General features: G+C 45.1%; 1 protein-coding gene across 1 annotated transcript; it reads left to right on the top strand.

Moving 5' to 3' along the window:
* Positions 1–12,189: 12,189 nt before the first annotated feature.
* On the top strand, positions 12,190–13,909 carry SOX4 (SRY-box transcription factor 4). Its single transcript, XM_084282960.1, has one exon. The coding sequence runs from the start codon at positions 12,431–12,433 to the stop codon at positions 13,772–13,774; it is 1,344 nt and encodes a 447-aa protein (XP_084139086.1). The 5' UTR covers positions 12,190–12,430; the 3' UTR covers positions 13,775–13,909.
* The last annotated feature ends 11,589 nt before the right edge of the window (positions 13,910–25,498 follow it).

Raw genomic sequence — 25,498 nt, 5'->3', positions numbered from 1 at the left:
TGTATGTTTCTCCCTTTCTTTCTTACTTTGATCAGTAGTGAAACCCTTATTAGTACCAATACTGAAATCACATCAAAGGGTGCTGAAAATGGAGCCAGAGATAAGGAAAGTCCTTTCTAGCCCTTGCTGCTGATAAGAGCAGGCTTCACTAAAGAGAAGTTTATGATTTTTTGTTCCTGCCTTTTAGAGTTTCAGAGCATCCTTTAAAACTATCAGTGCTACAGCTTGCTTTTATTTTTTTTTACTAATAAAACACAGGATAAAAGCTGCAAAGATGCTTCATTCAGAGCTCCAAGGGCAGGGCAATCCAGAATGGTCAGGGGGCATCTGTGGGTTACTGTGGCCACATAACACACACAGACAGTAAAAACAAAAACAAAAACAAACAAAAACAAACAAACAAAAAAAAAAACTCTGAAAAGAGGTGCCACCAGCCACTTGTAATGTTTAATGCTTTCCTCCATGGCCAGAAAGACAGCTCACTGGGAGCAAGGTGCAGGCACCCCTCCAGCCCATCTGCCTGCCTCCTGACAGCTTGGCCCTGACAGCCAGCTTCCTTTGGTGCTCACACTGCAGCTATCTCCAGTTTGGGTGAGCCAGGGCAATGCACTTCTACTCCTTACTCTAGCACATCAGTATTTGGGGGGGGATATAAAGCTGGTGGCTCTCCACACTGAGTGTTCTGCTGCATCAACCCAGTGCAGCAAACCCTGGTGAGGTCAGTGACCGTGCTGGCTGCAGGGGTCTCAGGGTGAAGTAGAGGTAGGAGTGGGGGACATGAGACCAGCACACCTCCAGCCCCATGTTGCAGGGTAGACAGTGAGTGAACTCGCTGAGTATGAGCTACAAAACACCGCACAGGTAAACAGGTATGTATGCATCAGCATCTTCTGCATTAGACTGGAATTAGCATGTCTAACCAAGCATGAGGAGTCAACTATTCAAATATTCAACCTCTGAAAGTAAAGTTCAGATTTCACAAGTAAATCATGTAAGGCAGCAGCTCCACCTCCCAACAACAAAAACTCCTTAAGGTGGAGGCTTAAAAATCACAATTATGGCCTTATTTGACTAACTGAAAATCCATACATTTTACAATGTATTAGTCAGGCTGGATAATCCTGTCTCCAGACCCAGTGACAGAATAACTGGTGTACATACAGCCTGGATGGAAAGATTTTAGCATTGCCTGGAGAAGAGTCTTCCCATCTAGAATAAGGTGATGTACAATATGAGGGAGCATGGCCACCAGAGATTTCAAAGCCAGGCCAGTTGAGAAAACAGGATTATATTTCTCTGCAAAATCTTGGCATGCATACAGTCATTATTTATATCAAATTACAAAATATTTTGAGGCCTTCAGCTTAGATTTTCAGTCTATGAACAACTACTACTTTTTAAACATTATTTTCAGAATTTTATACAGCAATGCATATATCATGCTGGGATAAGTATCAGAGATAAACAAAAATGCATTGAAAAGTGAAAATATAATTCAGGGGGAAAAAAAAGTCAGAGGGAACTTAACCAACCTGAAAACAATATAAGCAGAGAAAGAGGCTAATCTAAATAGGCAAATTATTTCCCACAATTATTTGCTCAGCTTCATTAAATTCATAGGTGTAATGGTTGCCAATTACTATGCATATATTCTGCTTATTTCAGTGATAAAAAACTGCTGTCCATACATTTTAAGACCATAGTCAAGGTCAGAATCTGAGATTCTTTTCTCTTTATTTATCTTTTGTTGTTGCTGTTGTTGTTCAACTCATTTACATGTGCACCTTCTTTACTTTTGAGAATACCTAATTATTTATGAAGACATTGACCTGAACCAATATCTGTTTGCTTTATTATTGAAACTCCTTTTGTTGGGAAGCAGATTTGAAGATACAAATGTGTATGAGCATGTGAGTTATAGAGGAGCTATTACAGCATCATTCTTTAACTGACACAAAATTTTCTTGATGTAAGTGAAAGGAAAAAAAAGGAAAAAAATGACGCTATCACTCTGTTACAAACAAACAAACATTGTTAGGGACTAAACATTAACTTTAGACAGGCTCTTTAATTTTATTCCAGCATACATAGACCTTTGAGGTTTTTTGATTATTAGTTTACTATTGTATATATCTATACATCCTGGTGGCCACAGTGTGAGCCATAAAGCAAGAACAGAATACAATCCTTATTTTTATGATTACTATTAAAATTAGCTTATACTGATTATGATTCCACATACTGAATCCACCACATGACTTGATGCATACTAAACTAGTAAAAATGAGCCCTTTATTAATGATACATCATTCTTTAAAAACAAACAAAGAATAACAACAAAATCTTTTAACCTCATCAGTATAATGGTCTAATTTAGATTAGAAACCAAGAGAGGAAACAGCTTATTTTGAAGTCTGTAAATTCATAGAAAAAGAAATAGAACAAATGGAAGAAAAAAAAAAAAAAGTTTACTTGAACGTCTTGTTTCTTCCTAAATAGCATGAACTAAATAACAAAAAAGTCACACACAAAAATTAAATATAAATTCAACAGCTAGAACAGTTTACAAATCACTTCTGTAGCCCCAAAGCAGGATGAAAGGAAATAAATATACTTCGTGTTTAGTAACCTATTAACTGACACCAACTGTTGCAGCTGCGAATAAAACAAATGCATGATAAGATTAGATATGTTGATTGCACCTGGCCATCTGTAAATTGCTACTTAACATAAGAATCACATGCTTTATACGAGTCACTGTGATGAATGCAGAGTAACTGTTGTCTATTTTTTTTTTTCTTTTGGTAAATAATAGAGGAAATAATAAGGAAAAACTTTTGTGCAGCTGATTTGTTTTTCAAGTTAGTGCAAAATTTGACCTGGTATTTCCCTGTTTTAAAAGAAGGAAGGAGTGAGCTGAACAAACAAGGCTGTATCTCACCCACACGGACTGAACAACTCATCTGAATGTGTTTGTTTCAGACAAAGAGAGAGGGAAAAAAAAAAAAAAAAGCAGTTGAAAGTAGAAAAAGAGGGGACTCGTTGCATGCGTAGCATTGGATGCTGTTTGGTCTACTCACGAGTGGGAGGCATAGAACAGCACAGTGTTGTCCTGTGGGCACGATCCTTGGCACCCCCCTGACAAAGCAGCCTTGTTCTGGACTGAGAGGGCAGTTGGGTGCCTGTGCCAGGGGATCACCCACCTGAAAAGTAAGGAATATGCCCTCTGGATATGAAGGGCTAGCTTTTTTTTTTTCTTTTTAATCCAGCCAGGTACTATGCTGTTCTGTATGAACTAAACCTGAAAAACTGCTTCCTGAAAACGTACCTGTGCTGTAATTTGTCCTCTTTACACAATAACTGCAACAGTCAGTTATGCAAGTCTCACATTTAAAGAATGGCATATCACAGGCAGACACAGTTTAGGTTTGCATGCAATATTACAGTCCCCACAAAACAGCAAATTCCGCTACTCCTGTTAACGTATGGACAATATAGCGCTACTGCCCTGTATTCCAAAGGAAGAGCAATTGAAGGCAGAAAATTGCAAATGCAATCAAACATCTGAGTTGAATGCCAGCTGTGTCTGTGAGATAGGTGTCAGATACCCTTTCATGGCTAGATTTGCTTAGGAATCTGTCAGCAGTCGAAAGAGCAGTCAGACATCAGTTCTGAGCCCCTATCTTGCAAGAGTTTTTGCATTGGATATTAAGCTTTCCCAAGAAGCAGAACCAATCCCTTTTTGTTTTACCATCAATATCAGGAAGTAGAGCAGCACATGTTTTGAAAACTCAGTAAGTGAATATAGGTATGAAGGATATACGATTACAAAAAGAAACACTCTGTATCTATATATGAACAGCAGAGCTTTTTTCCATTTATAACAGAAAGGAAGGATGAGATTTTATTTTTGGGATAGGAAAATGGAAAACCAGGAATAGGTTACTTGAGAAAATTAAATGATGGATGATTTTTATCTTCATCAGTAGGTGAGCAATTTATCTTGCCACATGTGATTCTGAAAGTGAAATCAATAAGCTTCCCATAGGTAAATTTTTGCAAGATTAGAGTGAACATGAATTATGTGCTGGGTGAGTTCTGTTTTCATTTCCTTTACCTGATTAAAAACAAATTAGTTCTGGAGTTACATTGGAGCAACACCGTGGCTGAGAGCAAGGAAGCAGAAAGTTCAAGACACGAGGAGCTCTGGGTGGGTGAAGCCATGCAAAGGAGCTGAACATCTGCCAGCAGCTGCTTTGCTGAGCCTCCATGCCAGGGGAGCAGAGCCATGCACAGAGGGGTGGTGAGATAAGAGCTGGATGGAGTACAGGGCACCTCTGCACTGCAGCCTGCACCCAACTGCTATGGGCACACCTCTGGGAATCCCTGAATCACTGCTGAGAGGATGCACAAACCAGGGATGAAGACCTTGACGTTTACTTTTACTTCCAGTTCCTGAGATGGCTCATTTTCCAGCTGGCTTGGGTGGTTTTATCCTACACCACAGCTGGCAGTATACTGCTACCCCGAAAAGTAAGCATCTCCAGTGTCTGTTCCCATAGGCACTTGATATTTTTATTATTATTAATAATAATAATAATAATTTTATATATTTATTTTGTTATTTAGTTCCATAATATAAATATTTGTGGTGTTTGTATTGTTTTTCCCCCCAGTGGTCTTGTTTCTCATGTCTGCTGATTAATATTTTTTCTTTTTATATAAGCAGGAGAAAAAATCACACGCAGGATTCTTGCCGACAATATGTGCAAAATGTGCATGCTCTTGTATCAGTGATGTGCTTGTTGCCTCAGGGATGTTTCCTGACAAAGTCATACACCTCAGGAATGAGCATTACTTACACTCCAGGTGTAAGACACACCAGGTTTAAAGGACATATTACAATGCTGTATCCTGGTTACTTCTACTCTGTGCAAAACATTTACCTTAGGAACCGTGTAACTTCCGTGCCACACCAGCAGAGGTGTGTGTAAGATTTGAGGTGACACTTTGCATCCCCTGGGCACAGTTTGGGCTGGGCAGCCACCAACCACTGCCACCCAAGTGGTGGCATTGCTACCAAAACCTCTAACAGGCCATGTGTGTCCCCCTTTTGTCACTCCACACAAGCATTTGCATAACCATGCAGTAAAACAAATCCGGATGCTGATTGCAAGTTAAAATGTAAAAGAAAAGAGAGGAAAAAAAAAAAAAAAAAAGGCATTTGTCTGCTTGGTGTCCATTTGGTGATGGTTTCCCCAGTGCTGACTGTGAGGCAGCTGCACAAACACTGGTGGGTGCATGGAGGCAAGCAGGGCGCAGCCACCATGGTGGGGCAGGGACAGTGGGGGTACCGCAGCAAGACCCTGGCCAGATGCTGGGTGGAGAAGCATGGGGAACGAGAGGAAAACCACAAAACCTGCACTTGATGAGGTTGAGCCTGGAGGAGTAAGTCGCAGTCTGCTGGTAGGAGCAGGCGTGTCAGAGCTGGCCTGAAGGCAAACCTTCTACGTTACCTGGGTGACGCTTGGCTGTATAGGAGCACCTCGTTTGGTACTTTACTGGCATTTATTTGGGACCTAAGTATGTAATGTTAACAGCTCTGGGCAGCCTAATAGCTGGAGAAGTTGTCGCATACTCAGGCATTTAAAAAAAAAAAAATGTTTTTTTTCTTTGAATGAGATGGGTGTAAGAATAAACTAACTGGCCGTGCACAGTCTTTCCTGGCTACAGGCACATTTTCTGTTACACCAGCACGATTTGTACCTCAAATTTCAAAGGCAGTCCTGATAAACAAAACAAAGTGTGGTATAGCAGATAATCTTTTTATGTGAGTGCTTTGACTATCAGGAGCACAATATTTTTCACATTTTTCAACTACTACATTTATAACCCACAGAATATAGTATAAGTTGGCATCCACTTATGCAATATTCATAAATCAGTAATTTTAGGAAGCAAAATTCAACTGTTCAGGGTTTTTAAACCCATTTCTGATACTTAGATAAGACTATGTCTATTTGGGAAACACATGAGCTGAAATTTAAAATGTTGTGATAATATATGCAAAATCTCTGATTCTCATAATAAAAACCAAAGTATACTATTCCGGCTTCCTGAGGCTCCATACAGACAATTCGTTATTTCTGATAGTGATTAATCAAACTTAAATACAGGTTCCATAAAGCAATGTAAATTCAGACATCCTGCCTCACCTGCAAACCTGCACATTAAGATTACTAGTGTATACACTTCTGGAGTGTGACAGATAGATTAGTGCTATATTGAAAGAGTAGTGTAGAACCTTACCAGCGGACATTCTTTTCTAAAAGATACAGTTATTAGAGAGGGGAAAAAAAAAAAAAAAAAAAGCTTTTGAAGATACATTTTATTTTTAAAATAAATATTCACATTTGATATTAAATCGGTAACCTTGTTCTGTACAAGTGGCACAAGTGAGGTAGGTGACAGAAGTTATAGAATAGACCCTGGAAAGTGCAGAATGGTGTCATTTGAACAAAATATTAAAAAAAAAAAAAAAAAAAAAAAAACACGTACTAATTGTCACACCACCACCATCATTAATAACAATTATGTTATATGGAAGGAAACCAGGAAGAAAGCCAGACTTGTATTTGTCCTGAGCACAAAAGGAAATAAAAAGATGGTAAGAAGATTACCTTTCTCTCTCATTCACTTTAGATTAAAATGTATTTTGCTTTTTCCCACCAGAATCTGCTGTTGCTCTTTTGTACTGTGTATCAGAAACACCAAATTAAAAACAAAACAAAACAAACAAACAAACAAAAACCTGAGAAAAGTAAAATTTGCCTGAAAGAAATTTATCTTTTACTTCTGAAGGAACGCAGGGCTGAATGAGGGGAGGAGAAGGATGAATTTCAAAAGTAATTTTACGATAAAAACTGCTAAACATTGTCTAAACTTGAAATGTCAGAAAATGATGGGCCACTTTTAGTGGCAGTCTTAGTGGCAGGACACTGCTATTTTTACTCACAGTTATTTCCGTGCCTTAGGAGATCCTAAAATTAAAGACATTTGAAATAATTGCAGTTATTACCTCTACTGTTCTGTCCTGAGCAGTAAACAGCGTTACTTTGGAGACAGGCTCTGCTGGAGGCTCTGCAGAAAGCCTCTATGCTAACCCTGAAGCTGGCTTGGTGACAGTTTTCTGGTCAGTCTGAAGCCAGGTGGATCCTCCACAAGTTTGTGTACCTCTGCTGGTCCTGTCTTAGACTGCAAGGTTAACCTAAACCAGCTGCAGCTTGGTAAAGGAATTTTCTTGACACAGAGTTGGATCCTGTGGATAGTTATCCACAGGACTAAATAAGCCAAAGAATTTCAAAAAAAAAAAAAAAAAAAGACAATGATCTCAACTAAATCCCATGCAAGATTTTTTTTTCAACTTAGTTACCTTGAATATATCATTCAATAAATGATCTCTCTAGAAATAAGTTAACAAAGCTAAGACTTAAATTTTAGAAAAAATAAAATCCTATGTGCCCAGAGATTACCTAATGCTTCTTTTTCAGGAATGCTAAGTATAAGCAATGCTTTGTTTGACATAAGTTGTCCATACACTGAATTAAATAGCATGCAATATCTCTCTAAATGATTTTAGAAAGCTAGACTGTAGTTCAGTGCATGGTGGTTTTGTAGCTCTGTCTTATCAACGATGCTCAAGCCTGGGTGACATAATGAAGTTGTGGAAGTAGGCAGAACTATTACCTCATTCTTGATACTTATGTGGGCTTCTTCCAAACTGCCTTCTTGCAGCTGTTTGCTTTCTTGTGGAGATGACAGGAAAAGATGAGCTAAATGTTACAAGAGTGATAGCGATGACTGTGTAGGAGCAGGCATGGGAAGGCGAGAGCATGCAGGAAGGAAGAGTGCAGATGGCTGGGAGGGAGCAAGAGGGGCAGTGCAGAAAGCTATGTTCAAAAAGCTCAGTGGTCCGAAGGAGTTGGGTGATCCCCCTGTGAACCCTCCAGAGGGGAGGACAGCCTTGCACCCACGCACCAGCCGCTGCTCCCTTCGTGGGGCAGCCCCCACTGCAGCTTGGGCTCATGCATATGCAATCTGCTGATACATATGCAGCAGACTGGTAATTCCTCTTCAACCTTTGCAGAAAAGGCTTGCCAAAAGAGCTTTAAAAATAAAGTAAAAGCTTTTCTCATAAGATTTTTTTTTTAAATACATTTCCTAAATCGTATATGGTTGGATAGGGCTTTCAGTTCCCCCCTCAATAAATGTGGACAGTGTGTTTTCTGAGTTTCTTTCTTATTTTTTAACAAGGCTTTTGAATGTGTTATTCACAGAGAACAAGTTCAGACTTAAAAAGTCACCAAAGTGGATAAAGGATAAAAGGTATTATCATATTTTCTTATTAAAAAACTCCGGAGAGGTGTTTCTACCTTCCCAAACCAAGCATTTCCATATAAGTGATTAATATCTGAATTAATATAAATATGTATGCGCAAATGGCTCCTTACCTACTTATTGTATTAAATGAGCTAGAAATGTCTCCGCGTTCTCATAACAGGAGCACAGCACATCTATGCGTGTTCAAGTACAATGCAAGGGAATGGACATTTTTAAAGGAAATGGTACCGTACATTTTTAGGCAACAGATTTTCACTCCTGAGTAAATAATATCATCTGTATAACGCTTCCAAGCAATACAATTCTTCTTAACAAAGAAATCAGAGAGAGTTCAAAGTGTTTATGAATCATGTTGAGCAAAAGCACTCTGTGAGCTGGGGTGATGCAACCGTACAATGGGGTTTGCTTCTCGCAAACAGGATGAAGTAGGAGGGCCCAGCTAATGTCTCAGTGTATGTGTGATCCTTGGGCACACTCTCCTTTGATCATGAATATATAAGCTAACACCATGTTATTTGAAAAGCCAGTTTTTTGTTTTGTTTTGTGGTTGTTTTATTATTATTTTTTTCTTCCTCTTTATTGCCAGTATCTCTTCAACTTTCTTACCCCTATATCAAAAGAGGCAACAGAACGATGGTGGGAAAGGTGTTTTTAACAGTGTCCCTTTGGTTTGGCCTCGGCATTTGCAATTCAAGCAGGCCAAATTCGCTGCCATGCGCCTCCTTAAAATGCAGCGCAGAATGGCAAGGCAAAATATACGTTACGGAGACGGATTTCAGCAGCAGACAGAAATACTCTCGGGTGTATTTTTTTTTTTTTTAAGGGATATAAGACGCTGTCTCTCTTCCCCGTGCTGACGCCTGTCAGGGGCTGTCAGGAAGCAAGATGTCCCGGGAATCGCTGTAATGAGCCGGGATGTTTCCCCCCGGGTCGCCGAGCGGCCCCACGCGGGCTCGCACCCCACGGGCACCTCCGCGCCCTTTCCGCCCTCCTCTTGGTTTAATTAAGCGGCTAATGAGAGCCGGGGGAGGGGGGGGCTGGGTCCTCCTCCTCTTCCTCCACCTCCTCCTCCTCCCCGGGACCCTCCGCCCCGCTCCACGCCCCGAGGGGCTGGATGGAGGCAGGCGGCAGGGCCGGGCTGCGGGACGGCCCCCGGGGCTCTTCGGGGCGGCTGGGTCCTGTCACCAAACCCCAGCCGTGTCCCGACAGTGTCCCAGCCGTGTCCCAGCCGTGTCCCGGCCCTGTCCCGGCCGTGTCCCCGCGGTCCCCGGCCCGGCGAGGCTCAGCGCTGCCACCTCGCGTCCCCGCCGCGCCCCGGGCCGGGGAAGCCCTCAGGAAATGGAGGGACGTTTCTCCTCCTTTCAAGTTGTTAAAAAGCGGCGGAATTTGGCCCGTGATCCTGAAAGTGCGTTTCAGGTGGGAGCTGGACGCTCCTGGTGTGTCCCCACGCTGAAAACCTGGGGAGCCTGCAGGGGCTTTTTCGGTTCAGTCAGAGGATTAGGGGTGGAAGCAATTAGCTACAAGGAGACGGACAAGAAATTGTAACAAAGTGCTTTAACAGAGTTTCACGTCGTATCCTTGCCATTCCTTCATTAAGGAGTTCTAAATGGTGAGCTTGCAGATGTGGGAAGCTTTCTTTTGGGAACTAATACACCCCGGTCCATCCCGCACACACAGTGCTTGAACCACAGTGACACTGCTTGTGGTGGCTTCTCCCACCGAAGCCACACTGAATTTAAAGCCACATTTAATGTACCTGGGGGTCATCCTACTGGGGGCATCAAGACCTTGCACGCCATAACACAGCTAATGGAAATGTTCTCTGCAGTTCTTTGTTTCCTCACCTCTGCCCACTAGTTCTTAGTTCTGCTTTAACCTGTCTGGAAGAATATCTTGCACGCTGTGTGGTTTAAGCAAATTCACGTTTCTGTGCCCAATGAGGACTGAAATCCCTCCCTTTAGATGCCCTTGCTGACAGGTGAAGCAGCCAGAAGCTGGGGACTTCTTCCAGGCCCAGCTTGTCAGGCTGCTGCACGTGAATGTAAATACACACGAGTGTAAATAACCTCCTGACACCACGGGCACTGCTGTCCATAAGAGCTGCTGGGCTGTGGTGCAACAGTTTGCGTGTCAGCTCTGGGGCTGGGGGGAAGAGCATCGAACGATTTGCCTCTCACAAAGCCCAAAGGTGTGAAACTCACCAATGTCACCGGGTGTCCTCAGGGAAGCCAGAAGGCAACATTTTACCCAATGCCTAGCAGGAAGAGCTAGGTATCGATTTTGCAAGCAAAGCACTAATTTGGAGGTACCTCGGGAAGCATTTCCAGTAATGCAGGTGACCTGGGTGGCGTGTCAGGCACTCAGGACTTCCCTAAACCCTTGGTGGCCATGCAATGGCGTAAGTCCAGTGTGGCACCTTAATATTCAAGGCTTGCTCTCAAACCAGCTGGAAATGCTGCTCAGGTGTGCTATCATACATTTTCTTGCAGAAATGTGTAACATATATGTAATATATGTGGTGTATATGTAGTATATATGTGGTATGTATGTGGCATATATGCAACATACGTGTGAAATGCATGCAATATATAAACAAATACGTGACGTGCAACGTACAGAGCACCTAAAACTTTCAGCCACCCCACAGCGTGCTCTCCCTCTGCTTCAAAAAGCGATTTCGACCGGTGCTGCGTGCAGCAACCACCACCAACAAACAAACCGCCGAGACTGCCGTGCCGGGGCCGCCGTCCCGGCGAGCGGCGCGTGCAACCCGTGGGGAGCAAGGCGGCCTCGCCCCCCTCCCAACCCCCCGCTGCCGTGCATGGGGTGCGGGTGCAGGGTGCACGCCCCCGCAGGGCCGCTGCAAGGCCGCGCGGTGCTGCTGCTGCTGCTGGCAGCGGCGAGCGCGGGGCGCGGGGCGGGCACGTGCGGGCGGGGCGGGGCGGGGCGCGCGGCACCGCCCCGCCGCGATGAGGTCAGCGCCGCCGCTTCCCATTGCACGCCGCCCTCCCTGCTGCGCCGCGTCGGCGGCCAATGGGCGGCCGCCGGGCGGCGCTTGGCACGCGGGCGCGTTGGATACAGCGCGCCATTGGCCGCGGCGCGGGCCGCGAAAGGATAAAGCGGCGCGGGGCGGGCGCGGGCGCCGCTCTCAGCTGCAGCCGGAGCAGCGCGCGCGGGGCGGGAGGGGCGCGCGCGAGCGAGCGAGAGAGCGCGGGGGGCGGCTCCGCGGGGCTCCGCGCGCGCGGACGGGAGCGGAGCGGAGCAAAGCGGAGCGGAGCAAAAAGGAGCGCGGAGCAAAGCGGAGCAAAAAGCAGAGCGGAGCAAAGCAGCAGCAAGCAGCAGCAGCAGCAGCGGAGGACGGGGCTCGGCGCCCGGCTGGCCGCTCTTCCTGCCGGGACGTACACCTTCGTGCTTTTTTCTTTTTTTTTTTTTTCCCGTGCCTTTTTTTTTTAATTATTGCTAATTTTTGATTTTATTATTATTATTTTTTTTTTAATTTTCTTCTGAGGTTTTCTTTTCTCTCGCCACGGCCACGTTCTGCCTGCACGAGCCGCCCGCCGCCGCCACGGGTGCCGCAGCCGGCGCTCTCGGGGGCTCGCCGCCTCCCCCCTGAAGCGGCCGGGGGCAGGCGGACGGCACCCGGCCACTGGAGCAGCCGCCGCGGGCGGGCAGAGGCGGGGGGGCGAGCCTCGAGGTGGTGAGGAAAGAAAAGCAAAAAAAAAAAAAAAAAAAAAAAAGATCAGACCGACACCCCCCCCGCCCCCTCCAAAAAAAAAAAAAAAAGCCAGAAACAGACCAAAGCAAAAAAAAAAAAAAATCCAACTAAAAACACTCCAAGAGAAATAAACAGCCTCCCCGAGTCGCTGCCGTCGCCGCCCGGAGGGGGAGAGCCGGTGTGGACGTGCGAGCGCTGCCGGCAGCGGGGCCGCGGCCGCGGGGGGCTGCTCCGGGCCGGGGCCGCCGTGAGAAGCTGCGCGCCCTGCCCCGCGCCGCGGCGGCGCCCAGCCCCGGTCGGCCCCCCGGCGCCGCCATGGTGCAGCAGAGCGGCACGGCGGAGAACACGGAGGCGCTGCTGGCCGCCGAGACGTCCGAGTCCGGGGCCGGTCTGGAGCTGGGCATCGCCTCGTCGCCGACGCCGGGCTCCACCGCCTCGACGGGCGGCAAGGCGGACGACCCGAGCTGGTGCAAGACGCCCAGCGGGCACATCAAGCGGCCGATGAACGCCTTCATGGTGTGGTCGCAGATCGAGCGGCGGAAGATCATGGAGCAGTCGCCCGACATGCACAACGCCGAGATCTCCAAGCGCCTGGGCAAGCGCTGGAAGCTGCTCAAGGACAGCGACAAGATCCCCTTCATCCGGGAGGCGGAGCGGCTGCGCCTCAAGCACATGGCGGACTACCCCGACTACAAGTACCGGCCCAGGAAGAAGGTGAAGTCGGGCAACAGCGCGGCCAAGCCCGGCGACAAGGCGGACAAGGCCGGGGGGAGCGGCGGGACGGGCGGCGGCGGCGGCGGCAGCGGGGGCCCCGTCGGGCCGGCGGCCGCGGCCAAGCCCGCCCCGAAGAAGGGCGGCGGCGGCGGCCCCAAGCCCCCCCCGTCGGGCGGCCGGCCCCACGGCAAGGCGGCGGCGGGTGCCGCCAAGGCCGCCCCGTTCCCCGGGGAGCCGCCGGCCGCGCTGCTGCCGCCCGAGCACCAGGCGCTGTGCCGGCCCCCCCGCGGGGCGGCGAGCGCGCCGCCGTCGGGCCCCGGCAGGGCGGCGGCGGCCGACAAGAAGCTGAAGCGGGTCTACATCTTCGGCGGGGGGCAGGCGGCCAACGCCGCCGCCGCCTCCTCCTCCTCCTCCTCGGGCTCCCCCGGCGGCGCCGTGCCCGGCAGCCCCACGCTGGGCGGCTCGGCGGAGCCCGGGGACCCGCTGAGCCTCTACGAGGAGGGGGGCGGCGGCGCGGGCCGGCCCGACGGCGACTGCGGCGCCCCCTGCCCCTCGCCTCCGGGGTCGGGCTCGGGCTCGCCCGCCGACCACCGCAGCTACACCAGCCTGCGGGCCTCGTCGCCGGCCCCCTCGACGGCGCGGTCCTCCTCCGCGTCCTCCCACTCGTCCTCCTCCTCCTCGTCCTCTTCCTCCTCCTCCGGCTCCTCTTCGTCGGACGACGAGTTCGAGGACGACCTCTTGGACCTCAACCCGAGCCCCGGCTTCGAGAGCATGTCCCTGGGCAGCTTCGGCTCCTCCGTGCTCGACCGGGACCTGGATTTTAACTTCGAGCCCGGCTCGGGCTCGCACTTCGAGTTCCCGGACTACTGCACGCCGGAGGTAAGTGAGATGATCTCGGGGGACTGGCTGGAGTCCAGCATCTCCAACCTGGTCTTCACCTACTGAGCTCCGCGGCCGGCCCGAGCTGGAGAAGGCGCAGACGCGGTGCCGGGAGGACTCGCCCGCCCCGTCGGGGCTCTCGGGGGGCTTTTTTGGCTGGGCAGGGGCCGGGGACACTGCTGCTGATGGGCGCCCACCCCCTGCGAGGGACAAGCCCGGCCCTGCTTCTCCAGAGACTGGCGGCGGCGAAACGCGACCTTTTTCCTTTCTTTTGTTTTGTCCCGAAAAGAGAGACGAGAGGGGGGGGACAGATGGGGGACCGCAGACACCTCTGGGGCCTTTGTTATCGCCCGTTTGGTGCGAAAGAGGAGGGGAGCGATGCCTTGTGCTGGATGTCTCGACTGTTTCGCCCTTTCTCGCGAAAGAGCGAGAGGAACTGCTTGAAAAAAGAAAAAGACACACACAAAAGTCCACCCGAGCCTTTGCAAGGTTCACATTTTGGGGGGGGGGGAGAAATCCCGTCCCGGTTTCTTCTGCAGCGAGAGGAGGCGCCGATGGTGGGAGGAGGAGAGGGGGACGGAGCTGGACTGAGAGCCTGGCGAAGGAGGAGAGGAGCCAGACTTAAACGTGGGAGCCGGCTTGGGAAGATAATAATAAACTGAAACGGATTTGCACGTACGCGATGAGGTGGCGGCAGCGCTTTTCGCAGTCACCTTACGCTATATGTAGAGAGAGAGAAAAAAAAAAAAAGGCCGAAAACTTCAAGAACACTGAAAATTTCTTCCGAAACGGAGACCGAGTCGGAACAGTTTCTGTAACGTTGTGGTACCGGGGACGTGGAGGGCGATTGCTTTTTGCAAAAAAAAAAAAAAAAAAAGAAAATACAAAAAAAAAAAGAAAAAAAAGTAGTTTTTTCTTCTTACTCAGAATCGTGATGGTGTTGGATTATTTCACTGGTGGGGTTTAATATAGCATGTTATCCTGTCTATCTTTTTAAGATTTCTGTAAGACTGTTGAACAGTTTGAAACAAATAGTGTTAGGATAATATAAAAGCAGATAGATGGCGCTATGTTTGATTCCTACAAAAATATCACCAGCTTTTTTTCATTCTTAACTCTTTAAAGGATTCAAACGCAACTCAAATCTGTGCTGGACTTTTAAAAAAAGAAATTCAGGACCAAATTTTTTTCTCAGAGTATGTATGTGTTTGTTCCTTAGAGCTGTAAATGAAAAGACTGTTTTTTCTCACCGATGCTCCATCCTCGTATCGTTGGTTTTTTTCCTTGTAAATGTAATCGGATGCCATTTTATAAGTGGACGTATTTATACTGGCCAAACATTTTTGACTTGTATTTCTTTGTCCTTTTTTGGTAGTTCTCGTTGTTACCCGCACCATTTTTATGTCTCCTTCACTGAAGGGCTAGAGTTTTAACTTTTAATTTTTTATATTTAAATGTAGACTTTTGACACTTTTAAAAAACAAAAAGAGAAGAGAGATGAAAACGTTTGATTATTTTCTCAGTGTATTTTTGTAAAAAATATATAAAGGGGGTGTAAATCGGTGTAAATCGCTGTTTGGATTTCCTGATTTTAACAACAGGGCCGCTGGTTAGTATCTCACACACGTGTGCGCGCACACACACTCTCTCTCACACACACACACAAACACTCGCTCACTCACTCACTCACACACACAAATCAGCCCCTATTTTGTCCATGTTTACACTCCAATCTGCAGGCATCTTAAAGTGACAGCATCCCTCGCCGCCAGTGCCCGCGGTGCAGTCCCGTTCATTTTTGGGGAGGGGGGCGCAGGGGGGTCGCACAGGCCGAGCCGTGTACACTGTACGCTACCCTTCTTGGGGGGGAGAAAGGAACTTCGCATCCCGAAATGAAGTAAAGCAACTGGTGCATTTACGTAGAAGGGATCCTGTACCTTTAACTTGTAAACCACATCTTTTGCACTTTTTTTCGAAGCAAAAACGTGCCGTTTAAACCACTGGATCTATCTAAATGCCGGTTTGAGTTCGCGACACTATGTACTGCGTTTTTCATTCTTGTATTTGACTATTTAATCCTTTTCTACTTGTCGCTAAATATAATTGTTTTAGTCTCTTATGGCATGATGATAGCATATGTATTCAGGTTTATAGCTGTTGTGTTTAAGATGAAGAAAGTGAAAACATCTTTGTACATTTAAGTCTGTATTATAATAAGCAAAAAAGAAGATTGTGTGTTTATGTATGTTAATATAACATGACAGGCACTAGGACGTCTGCCTAATGAGGTGGTTCCGTTAAGGGTTTAACTTTTTTTTTTTTTTTGGTCATCCATCCTGTGCAATATGCTGTGTAGATTATTATTATTTTTTATTTTTTTTGTCTAACGATCACCCACAACGCAACGTTGGGAAAGAAGAGAAAAAAAATCATGCCAGCTAACCATGTCAAGTTCACTGCCTGTCAGATTGTTGATATACCTTCTGTAAATAACCTTTTTTTTTTTTTTTTTTTTTCGTCGGGAAGGAAATAAAATCAGCTGGAACTGAACCCTAACACCGGCCTGCACTTGTCATCATTGCATCGCTCCCAGGCTGCTGGCAGGAGCCGTGCCCTGGGCCCGACGGCAGCGCCCAGGGGTCGGGGAGGGGCGACCCGGGGGGGACACCCTAGGGGAGCACCTATAATGAGGTTTTTCCCATACAAAGCACTTGCAAACGCTCGGCCAGCAGCGCCCCGAGCGCTGTGCATTCCCTGGGGTGCGGGGAGCCGGGGACCTCTGTCCGCCCTTCCCCTGCGGATAGCCATCGCACGTTGAGCGCTGGTTTGTAAACCGATTAAAGCATCCCACCGACATAATGGCCTCGCCTGGCTGTTAATTTGCGGCTGGCTTCGAGCCATAAACTCTCTTTTCCATGAAAAAAGAGCAGCAAACGCCAAGGGAAGTTGTTCCGGCTGTTTCGCAAAGCCACCGGCGTAAGAGGTTAATGTTTGCCCCGTGTTAGTTATCCCGGTGAATTCCTGCGTTGTATTTGCGATGCAAAACCTCCCAGCTGCAGACCCACACGCTGCAGGGCCTGGAAAGCTTCCTGGCTCGCCACTTTGCGTGCAGCTCTTTGCCTTCCCAAGGCCATTTGCAAACCAAATGTATGCCGGTGGCTCCGGAGCCTACGGGTGTCAGGCAGGGGCGACATCCCCGCCCGGGGCAGGGGGCGACAAGTTGGGCGCTGCAGGCATGCACCCAGCCCTGCCCGGGGCTGTGCACGCTGTTGTGCCCAGCTTGTGTCATCACCGATGTCGTTGCTCCTGGGACTGAGATCAAAATCAGAAGGAGAAGGGGAAAAAAAAAATAATAATGCCGGGAGTGGCAGAAGGACAGGTGATGTTATCAAGCCGCAGTCACTTACAGGCGACCGGCTTGGAGAGCAGCCCTTCCGCTGCTCCAGGACTGCTACAGTTGGCTACAGTTAACTTGAGGGGTTTTATGGTTTCCTGCGTGCGTTGTTTTCGTTCTCAATTATAATAAAGTCCAGCATTGCCAAACGTATTGTTTCTCTGGGGACTCTTTGGTGGCACAAGTTGTTGCCTCCAGATAGCTGGGGGGAAGTCAGGCTAAAACACACACCACAACATATGAGCATCCATATGGATGCACGCTGGAAATCCTCATGTGCTCCTTGCTGCCTGAAATGTGGAGCTAGGCAAGGGTCTGACTAGAGGAAGTACACCAGACCAAATCACACATGAATACATTAATACATTAAAAAAAAAAAAAAAAAAAAAAAACTCTTTTGTATCGACCATATTTCTACTTAACAGGGTGCTTGGCTGTTTTGGAAGGAAAAGTAGTAGACCATGAGTGAAATCTAGCAACTTTATGGGCGGGCTTTTCAATGAAGATTGATGTAAAAGAAAACTAGATGTTAGGAATCACATCTGGAGCCTGACCATAGGTTTGCCTGACACCAGACCCTGTCTTTGACGTGGGCCAGAGTGGTGAGTGCTTCTGAAAAGGTGCATTGGCACATCACCAACTCGAGATCCCTGCAGCTGTCATTTCCTCACGCTGCTCTGCCAGTGCTGCCTCTGCTCCAGCTGGTACGGGTGGCCCCAGCCCAGCTCTGGGAAACTGCAATCATACTTGAGGAATCAAAACAGAGCAAAATTGCTGTGTCTTTGGTGAGCCTTCACTTGGGCTCTGGCAATCAGCATTTTACAGCCATGTGTCGTCATTGCCACCACTGAATCTCGCTCTGCTGATTTATTCTATCCTCCACAAGATCCCCTTCCTGCTTGTGGCCTCCACATCTTGTGGTAACACTGTGAATTCATCCGCGTGCCCTGTGGAAGAGAAGAGAAGAGAAGAGAAGAGAAGAGAAGAGAAGAGAAGAGAAGAGAAGAGAAGAGAAGAGAAGAGAAGAGAAGAGAAGAGAAGAGAAGAGAAGAGAAGAGAAGAGAAGAGAAGAGAAGAGAAGAGAAGAGAAGAGAAGAGAAGAGAAGAGAAGAGAAGAGAAGAGAAGAGAAGAGAAGAGAAGAGAAGAGAAGAGAAGAGAAGAGAAGAGAGAAAGGGAAAGAAAAGCAGAAGTTTCTATTTTATTTTTGAATTTTGGCTTAGACAATTTCTTCTTTCTTATATTGTGACAATATTGTTCCCTCTTTATCCGTTGCTAAGCCATTCATTTTACTAACTCTTTTCCATTTCTCCACCAGTTCTTAGTGCATAGAGATACAGATAATAAATGAACTAGATTTAAATAAAAAACCACCACAGTAGGCTGTATATGCCTAAGTTTTATTTTTAATAGACTGCACCTGTTTACAAATCACTGACTTACCTACAAATTATATGAAGGCTGTTCACCTCAAGAGTGCATATAGTATTTTCTGAAATCAGGCCCACCTCTCCTGTGTGTCATTTCATTACCTTCCTCATGAAGCAGCGTGTGATGTGACTACACACATCGACCGTATTGTTTTTTCTTTCTTTTCCAAACCAAAGTAGCGTTTCTTGGGAGTCAATCGTGCTGAACACATTGCAAGCTTTGTACTCCCACACCACACATCCAGCAGATATGGCCTGAATGGGCAGAAAGAAAAGTACTGGACTGGAGGCCTCCCACTAGCTGCTGTGACATACATTTGTGTGATACGGGACGTGTTATCAGCCACGGGAGTGCAGAGCCTTTGTGCTGGCCAGCCAGCTCCTGCATCCTCTGCTGCATGCTTCTACTTCCACATAGAAGTTGAAAAAGTGGCAGGCTGGAGCTTAACTCACCCCTCAAGGGCTCTTTGTTCTGTACTGAGTCTGGTTTTTGAAAGTGTGTATCAGGATTCATTTTTCATGTAGAATAACTCCATAAAGGTTTCTGAAAAGCTTGGGAGACATTAGCAAGGTATTACAATGTAACTTCCTGGGTCTACACATGTTGTGATCATCTTGGTATCTCAAAGTTCAAAAATGATTATCTACTGCCCGCCATTTCAAACTCTCCTGTCAGGGTCCTCACGTGAGCTCTAATGCAAACTATGACTTCTGTCACAAACATGGGGAAAAAAATGTGACTGTTTCCAAGCTGAGAATATTGTGGGACAAAAGTCAAGAGATTAATTCAGGACTCAGTCCTGGATATAATTGGTCGGTCAGTAACTGTTTTGGTTTGTGCCTTTTACATAAACATCTCAACACCTGTAGCAGCAACAGCCCAACGGGGGCGTTGTGCATGGAGGTAGATCAGGTTGGCAGCCACTTACAAGTGGTGTCCCCCAGGGCTTGGTAATGGGGACAGTTTTATTTAATATCTTTATCAATGATGTTGATGAGAGGATCATGTTAAGCTGCTGAAGGGACTAGAAAACGAGACTTATGAAGAGCGGCAGAGGGAACTGGGGCTGTTCAGTCTGGAGAAGAGGAGGCTCAGGGGAGACCTCATTGCTTTCCTCAACTGCCTGAAAGGAGGTTGCAGCAAGGAGGGTGTTGGTCTCTTTTCTAAGGTGATAAGTGATAGGGTGTGAGGCAAGAGTCTCAAGTTGCACAGGGGAGGTTTAGAATGGATATTAGGAACAATTTCTTCACAGAAAGGGTGGTTAGGCCTTAGAACAGGCTGCCCAGGGAGGTGGTGGAATCACCATCCCTGAAGGTGTTTAAGAGACAAGCGCATGTGACACTAGGGGACATGGTTTAGCGGTGGACTTGTACTGTTAGGTGATGGTTGGATTTGATGGTCTTAAAGGTCTTTTCTGACCTAAATGATTCTATGATTTATCGAACATATAGTAGGCAACAGAATTAAATCACCTGGAATATGATTTAGGCATAATTCATGAGCACACCTAAGCAACATTTCCTAGCACATCTGTGGCTAGGTTACGCTATTCTGAGTTGCTTCTGATGTGTTTTTACCATAGCAATATGGTAATTCCTAGGATCTTTTTTCCCCCTTAGCCAACCCTTCAATCTTTTTTTTTTTTTTTAATTAATTTATAAAATAAATTAAATTTTGGGAATTAGATGGGAGTAGAAACTCAAAGCTGGCGTCAGCTAGAGGAGCCATGGGCTTTGTATCCTGTTTGACACCATTAAGTCAGAAAATTACTAGATAAAATGCATGTTACACTGGCAAAACTGTGCTTTGTTGTACAGGCAGTGCCCTTCTAATATTTCTCTTCTGGAAGAGAAAGGAAAACATTGGTCTTTCATACCTTTCCTATCTTTCTCTCTCAATGATTCACTGGGTTTTTTCCTGTTTCCCCTCCCGCTCCCCCTCCCGTTCCCCCTCCCCCTCCCGCTCCCCCTCCCCCTCCCCCTTCCTTTCCCCCTCCCCCTCCTCCTCCCCCTCCCCCTCCCGCTCTCCCTCTCCATCTCCCTCTCCTTCCCCCTCTCCCTCTCCCTCTCCCTCTCCCTCTCCCTTCCTGTCTTCACTTTCTCCGACCTTGCTTCTTCCTGGATATCTTTCTAACCTTCTTCAAGAGGAGTTTTGCTACTGTTATGTTAGAGATGTAAATTTCCATTCATTGGGCCCAGAACATTATGTCTTTCCTACTTCACAGACCCCCTTTTTCTTCTGCTTCAGCATTCAACTTGTTCCCTTGCGAAAGGCACGTTGCCTAATGTGTGGCAGTGGAATGAAAAGAAATCTAATTTAAGATGTATCCAAGATGTACCCATGCTACATTATCATCCTGAGCCCAGTCCAAGGCTCTCAGATGAGGGTATCTCTGCACATTGTCTGCCTCAAAAATAGTACCAAGCTGGGTACAAACTGTGACTGCATTTCTGAAAGCTAAATGAAAACAGCTGGTATCTAACTGAATAATTTAAAAGGCTGTTGCTCAGGTCGACTGTTTTGAACAAGTGAGATTGCTATGAAACCAGGCAGGATCCAACTGCATGATCTCAGCACAGCTCACTGAAACCTCTATACACAGTTCAAGCTACATCTTTCACTACAAATGAGTAAATCTTGCTGTATCAGAGAAAACATAACAGAGTCACTTTTCGTTTTAGCCTCCAGCCTGAAGTTTGTGACTGCCTGCAGCTGATGGTCTGTTCCTCTGAAGAAGGAGAAGCAACTACCAGAATTGTTCCAGGACCACCGAACTGCTTAAGCTATGATAACATCAGTGGGATGGTTACTAATGATGGTGCATTGAACAGATATAAAGTGGCTCATATGCTGATGATAGCAGGTTAAAAAGAATGGCAGTTTAAAGGGGAGTCTGGGCATTTCTCCAGTCTTGAACACCTGGATCTGGACTGTTTTACTCCCATAAAAACAAATTGACATACCTTGAAACTTGGCAGAATTTAAGTTAGGGAATGGTATCATTCAGAAACGTGGCACTTGAAGTACAGTTCTTCACATGAAGTTATTTGTTCAGATTTACTCAGGGTGCCAAGAAAGACACAGCAATTTAATATTTATTTGAGGTAGGCCCTATGCACTGTACATATGAGTACTTATGTACTCTAATTGTATATTATTTTAGGGCTTAATTTCCAGAGGGCGACATATTTATTTATTATTATTATTATTTTTAATATGAAAGAAAACAACAGGATTACTTTCTAATGGAAGAACATGCACAGTACATGTATTACTAAAACTTACAGTTCTAGCTTTAGCTATAGGGAAGCAAGTATTACAGGGGATCAGAAACAGGCATCTTAAATTTAATTCCTGGTCTTCCTGCAAACCTTGTCTAAGACAACATGATTTGTAAAATCTTGTTATGCTGCTTTCTTTTGCATTGGCATCTCATGCTGTGAAATATGAGCTATATGTAAAAGCAGATATGTTGAAACTGTTTCACCAGGTGTAAGGGTTTTCTAAGTTACTATAAACTGTTTGCAAAATGCATGATGTTTCTAGAAGATAGGGCAATGAAACTAAATTGGAATAAACTTTTAAATTCTCATTCAGAAATAGGCGCAATCCTGGATATTTTATTTTATTGTGTGAAAGATGCACCCATTGAGTTAGACTTTGGCTGATATAGTCAGTGATAATTACGTAGTGGGAGCTTCCTAATTCCGTTAGACAATTGTTCCAGGCTTAGATAGAATGAAATAATAGTATCTTCTCCTTTTCTCCCCTGTTATATTTTATTTTTGCTGTTATGTAGTTGTTGCTGCCCTTAGTCATAGATCAGCATCTCATGTCCTTGAGGCATGATGATTACAGGACAAAAAGGGAAGACCCATTTCAGATTGCTTATAGTTTACATGTAGGACAGAAAAGCAGCAACAGAAATGAGTAGAAAACAAAATAATTTTGCCAGTCAGTATGGCAGCACTGATCTCACCACAGCAGCAGCCGGAGCTAGATGCTCATTTGTTCTTTGCTGGTATCATAGATAAAGATAGGTTTTAACAAGGGGTTTGAAAAAGAACACACATAAACTTGCACCTGTGAGTACAAACCTCTTCCTCAGCATTTGTCTCAATGAAGGAAAACATAAAGCCATAACAAGCAAACAGTTAAGATGCTGAGATAGTGAGGCGATTACAGGCAACTTATTGCTGTTGCATGGGAATAGTACAATACTTGCTAAATGGGTGGCAGTGGTAGTGCTGGGAAGGATCTTGAAGCAGGATGACTGGTGAAAGAGAGTCAGGGGAGAAGAGCACAGATTGGGTTATTATGGTCATTCAATCAGAAAGACATCAGCTACAGCTGATGGGCAGTGGATGTATTTTATAGTTGCATTACTACTACTGTGACTCTAGCACTCAACAGAGGTTGTGATATCTCATGGCCTTACAGAGCAAGGGTAGTTTACAATTGTTTTTGTAGCCTCATCCAGAGGATTCTGGATGCCAAGTGGCAGGTCTAAGGCTTTGTGCCTCTGTTTGTGACTGATGGGTCTGCTGGTGACCCAAAATTAGGTTAATTCTAAATTGCCTTGTAACAATTACAGTGTTATTAAAGAATGGGAAGTTATATCACTTTAAATTCAAATTCCCATTTAATAATTTTACTTGGTAAAATGGGCTGTGTCATAAGTACACTAAGGTATAGTTAATGTTTTTCTTCTGAGTAAGTTGCAAACACATGCAGCAAAGTGTATCCATAAAGAAATAGCCACATGTACAATAGTAGCATATTTACAAACCCCATTTTCATCAGGGTGCTCTGAGAACAATAATGATTACAAAAAAACGGGCTAGATTCATGTCAAGGGGATTGATTTAGATCAAAGTCATTAAAATCACCAGTTTAATCCTGATTTAAATTGTCAAGATAAAAATGATGATTTAAATAATTATTTTTCTTCTTGTGTTACATTCTAGGTTGTTTTATATTCTAGGTTGTGTTATATTCTAGGTTGTTTTTTTGTTTGTTTGTTCGTTTTTTCTAAATAGAGGATGATTCTCATTGGCTGGTGCAATTCAGTATTTCCCTTCACTAAGCATGAGGATTATGTATGTACTATATATATATTTTAGCATGTATTTACCTAGATTCTTAGTATTTTAGCATGTATTTTAGCATGTATTTACCTAGTATTTTAGCATGTATTTACCTAGATTCTTAATTTCTATGCTTCTGTAATGCTAGAAAATAACTAATGAATATTTTCTTACTTTCTGAAAAGATTTGTTTTTTCCTCATGCATTGATTCAAACTGTATTTGGAAGACAATTTAGACTTTCATTGTAGAAATTATAGACTTTCAAAATGCATAAAATCCAGAGGAAAAAGGGGTGCTACCTAAAATATGCTGTGCAGCTAAAAATAATTTTGTTAGAACATATTTCTTTTAAAAAACAGGGTGCAGATCTGCTGTGAATATCTGACTTGTAACTATGACCTGTTACGTTACTGCGACTTGCCTGTGTCACCTAACTGTGTAGGGTGACATTGCTAAAACCTTCATAGGCCTGTTTCAGAGCCAGGTCCAAGTGCAGTAAAGTTGAGGTCTGAGCTAGGAGAAAGATGGGGAAGCCACTTCTGGGGAACTAATGGGGAACGGGACATCTTGCAAGGTCAGTGGTCAGTGATGGCTCCTCCATCCAAACTGGTGTCAGTGGAGAGTGTAGAAAGGAGGAAAAGCCACCAGCCATGGTGAGTGTCTAGAATAAGGACACGTTGTCCCAGTTCAGAGCTCACTGGTGGAGGCTTGTAACATCACTTTTTATTAAAATGGGTTATTGCTACCCCAGCACTGTCATTGAGTCTAGCATGAAAGCACTTCTGCAGAGTGAGTCCTACCTAACTTTTAAATTACATAGATTGCATGTGATTGAAGAGCTGAACTGTCACTGTGTCTTTCAATATTTTAGAGACAGACTTCCATGTCTTATAATGCATTTTAGCCTAATTGAACAGAAAAAAAAAAAAAAAAGGATTCTTCTACTTTTAACTCCTGATGTTCTCTTTTTGTGCTTTGGCAGTATTGTGATACATGCAGGAATGAGCAGGACTCCCAGGAGACCTGGCTGATGGAGAAGGTTCTTTATTTGATGCATCTGAAAGTATAGTTTATTATATTTCTGACTCTGAAGAAGGCATTTGTATGTATTAATCAGCAAGATTGCAACAAAGTTCTGTGATGCTTTCTTTTTCAGTTTTAAATACATTTACGGAGTCTTTAGGAGTCTTCAGGTATGGCATAATGAAGGAGAGAGCTCTTTGCAAAGTAGTACATAAACTGTATCTTGAACATACTGCTTTAATAAATGAGGCAATCAGGACATATGTATATTTAACATTTCATCCTATTAGAAAATACTATGAGGTTAAGCATACCAGTGGGCAAGTGTTCCTTCGGGTAGTAAAGCTACTGTGGCTACAAGTCCCAAAGCTTGGGTGAGTTTGGGTGAATATATTTGGAAAGTCTGTCTGACCCTCAGTGTCACACATACACCTCTATATGTGATAAAGTAAATGTAAACAGATTGGTGCATTTATCACAAGCTAAACATCAAAGTTGCCATAAATACATTCCAAAGCATGTAAAAATGTATGCAAGGCAGATGGTTTGAATTATAAGGGGCAATCGTAAGTAATAATTGTTTGAAGTTTTCCCTAAAATCATCATTTAAAAATATCTTATTTGTCTTAATTTGCTTGGCTAAGGTAGTTTTAAGCATGAAGAAAGTATCAAATAGCCAGAAACTTCTTTTTCTTAGTAAGACTGTTAACTTGATTCTGTTAACCTCTTGATTTCTGTGTAAGTCTGATTTCTTTGTTAAGAATTCTGATGTGATCATCAAGCCTAACAAAAATAACAAAGTACTAATGAAGTTCTATCTAATCTCACTCTTATCTGGCTATCCATGCTCATAAT

Source organism: Netta rufina (assembly GCF_964035555.1).
Source record: "Netta rufina genome assembly, chromosome: 2".
NCBI lineage: Eukaryota > Metazoa > Chordata > Aves > Anseriformes > Anatidae > Netta > Netta rufina.
The sequence above is the reverse complement of the archived record's forward strand: the minus strand, read 5'-3'. Positions and strand labels throughout refer to the sequence as shown.

Coding starts and splice junctions, on each gene's coding strand:
- SOX4 (XM_084282960.1), top strand. CDS start 12,431: ATGGTGCAGCAGAGCGGCACGGCGGAGAACACGGAGGCGCTGCTGGCC.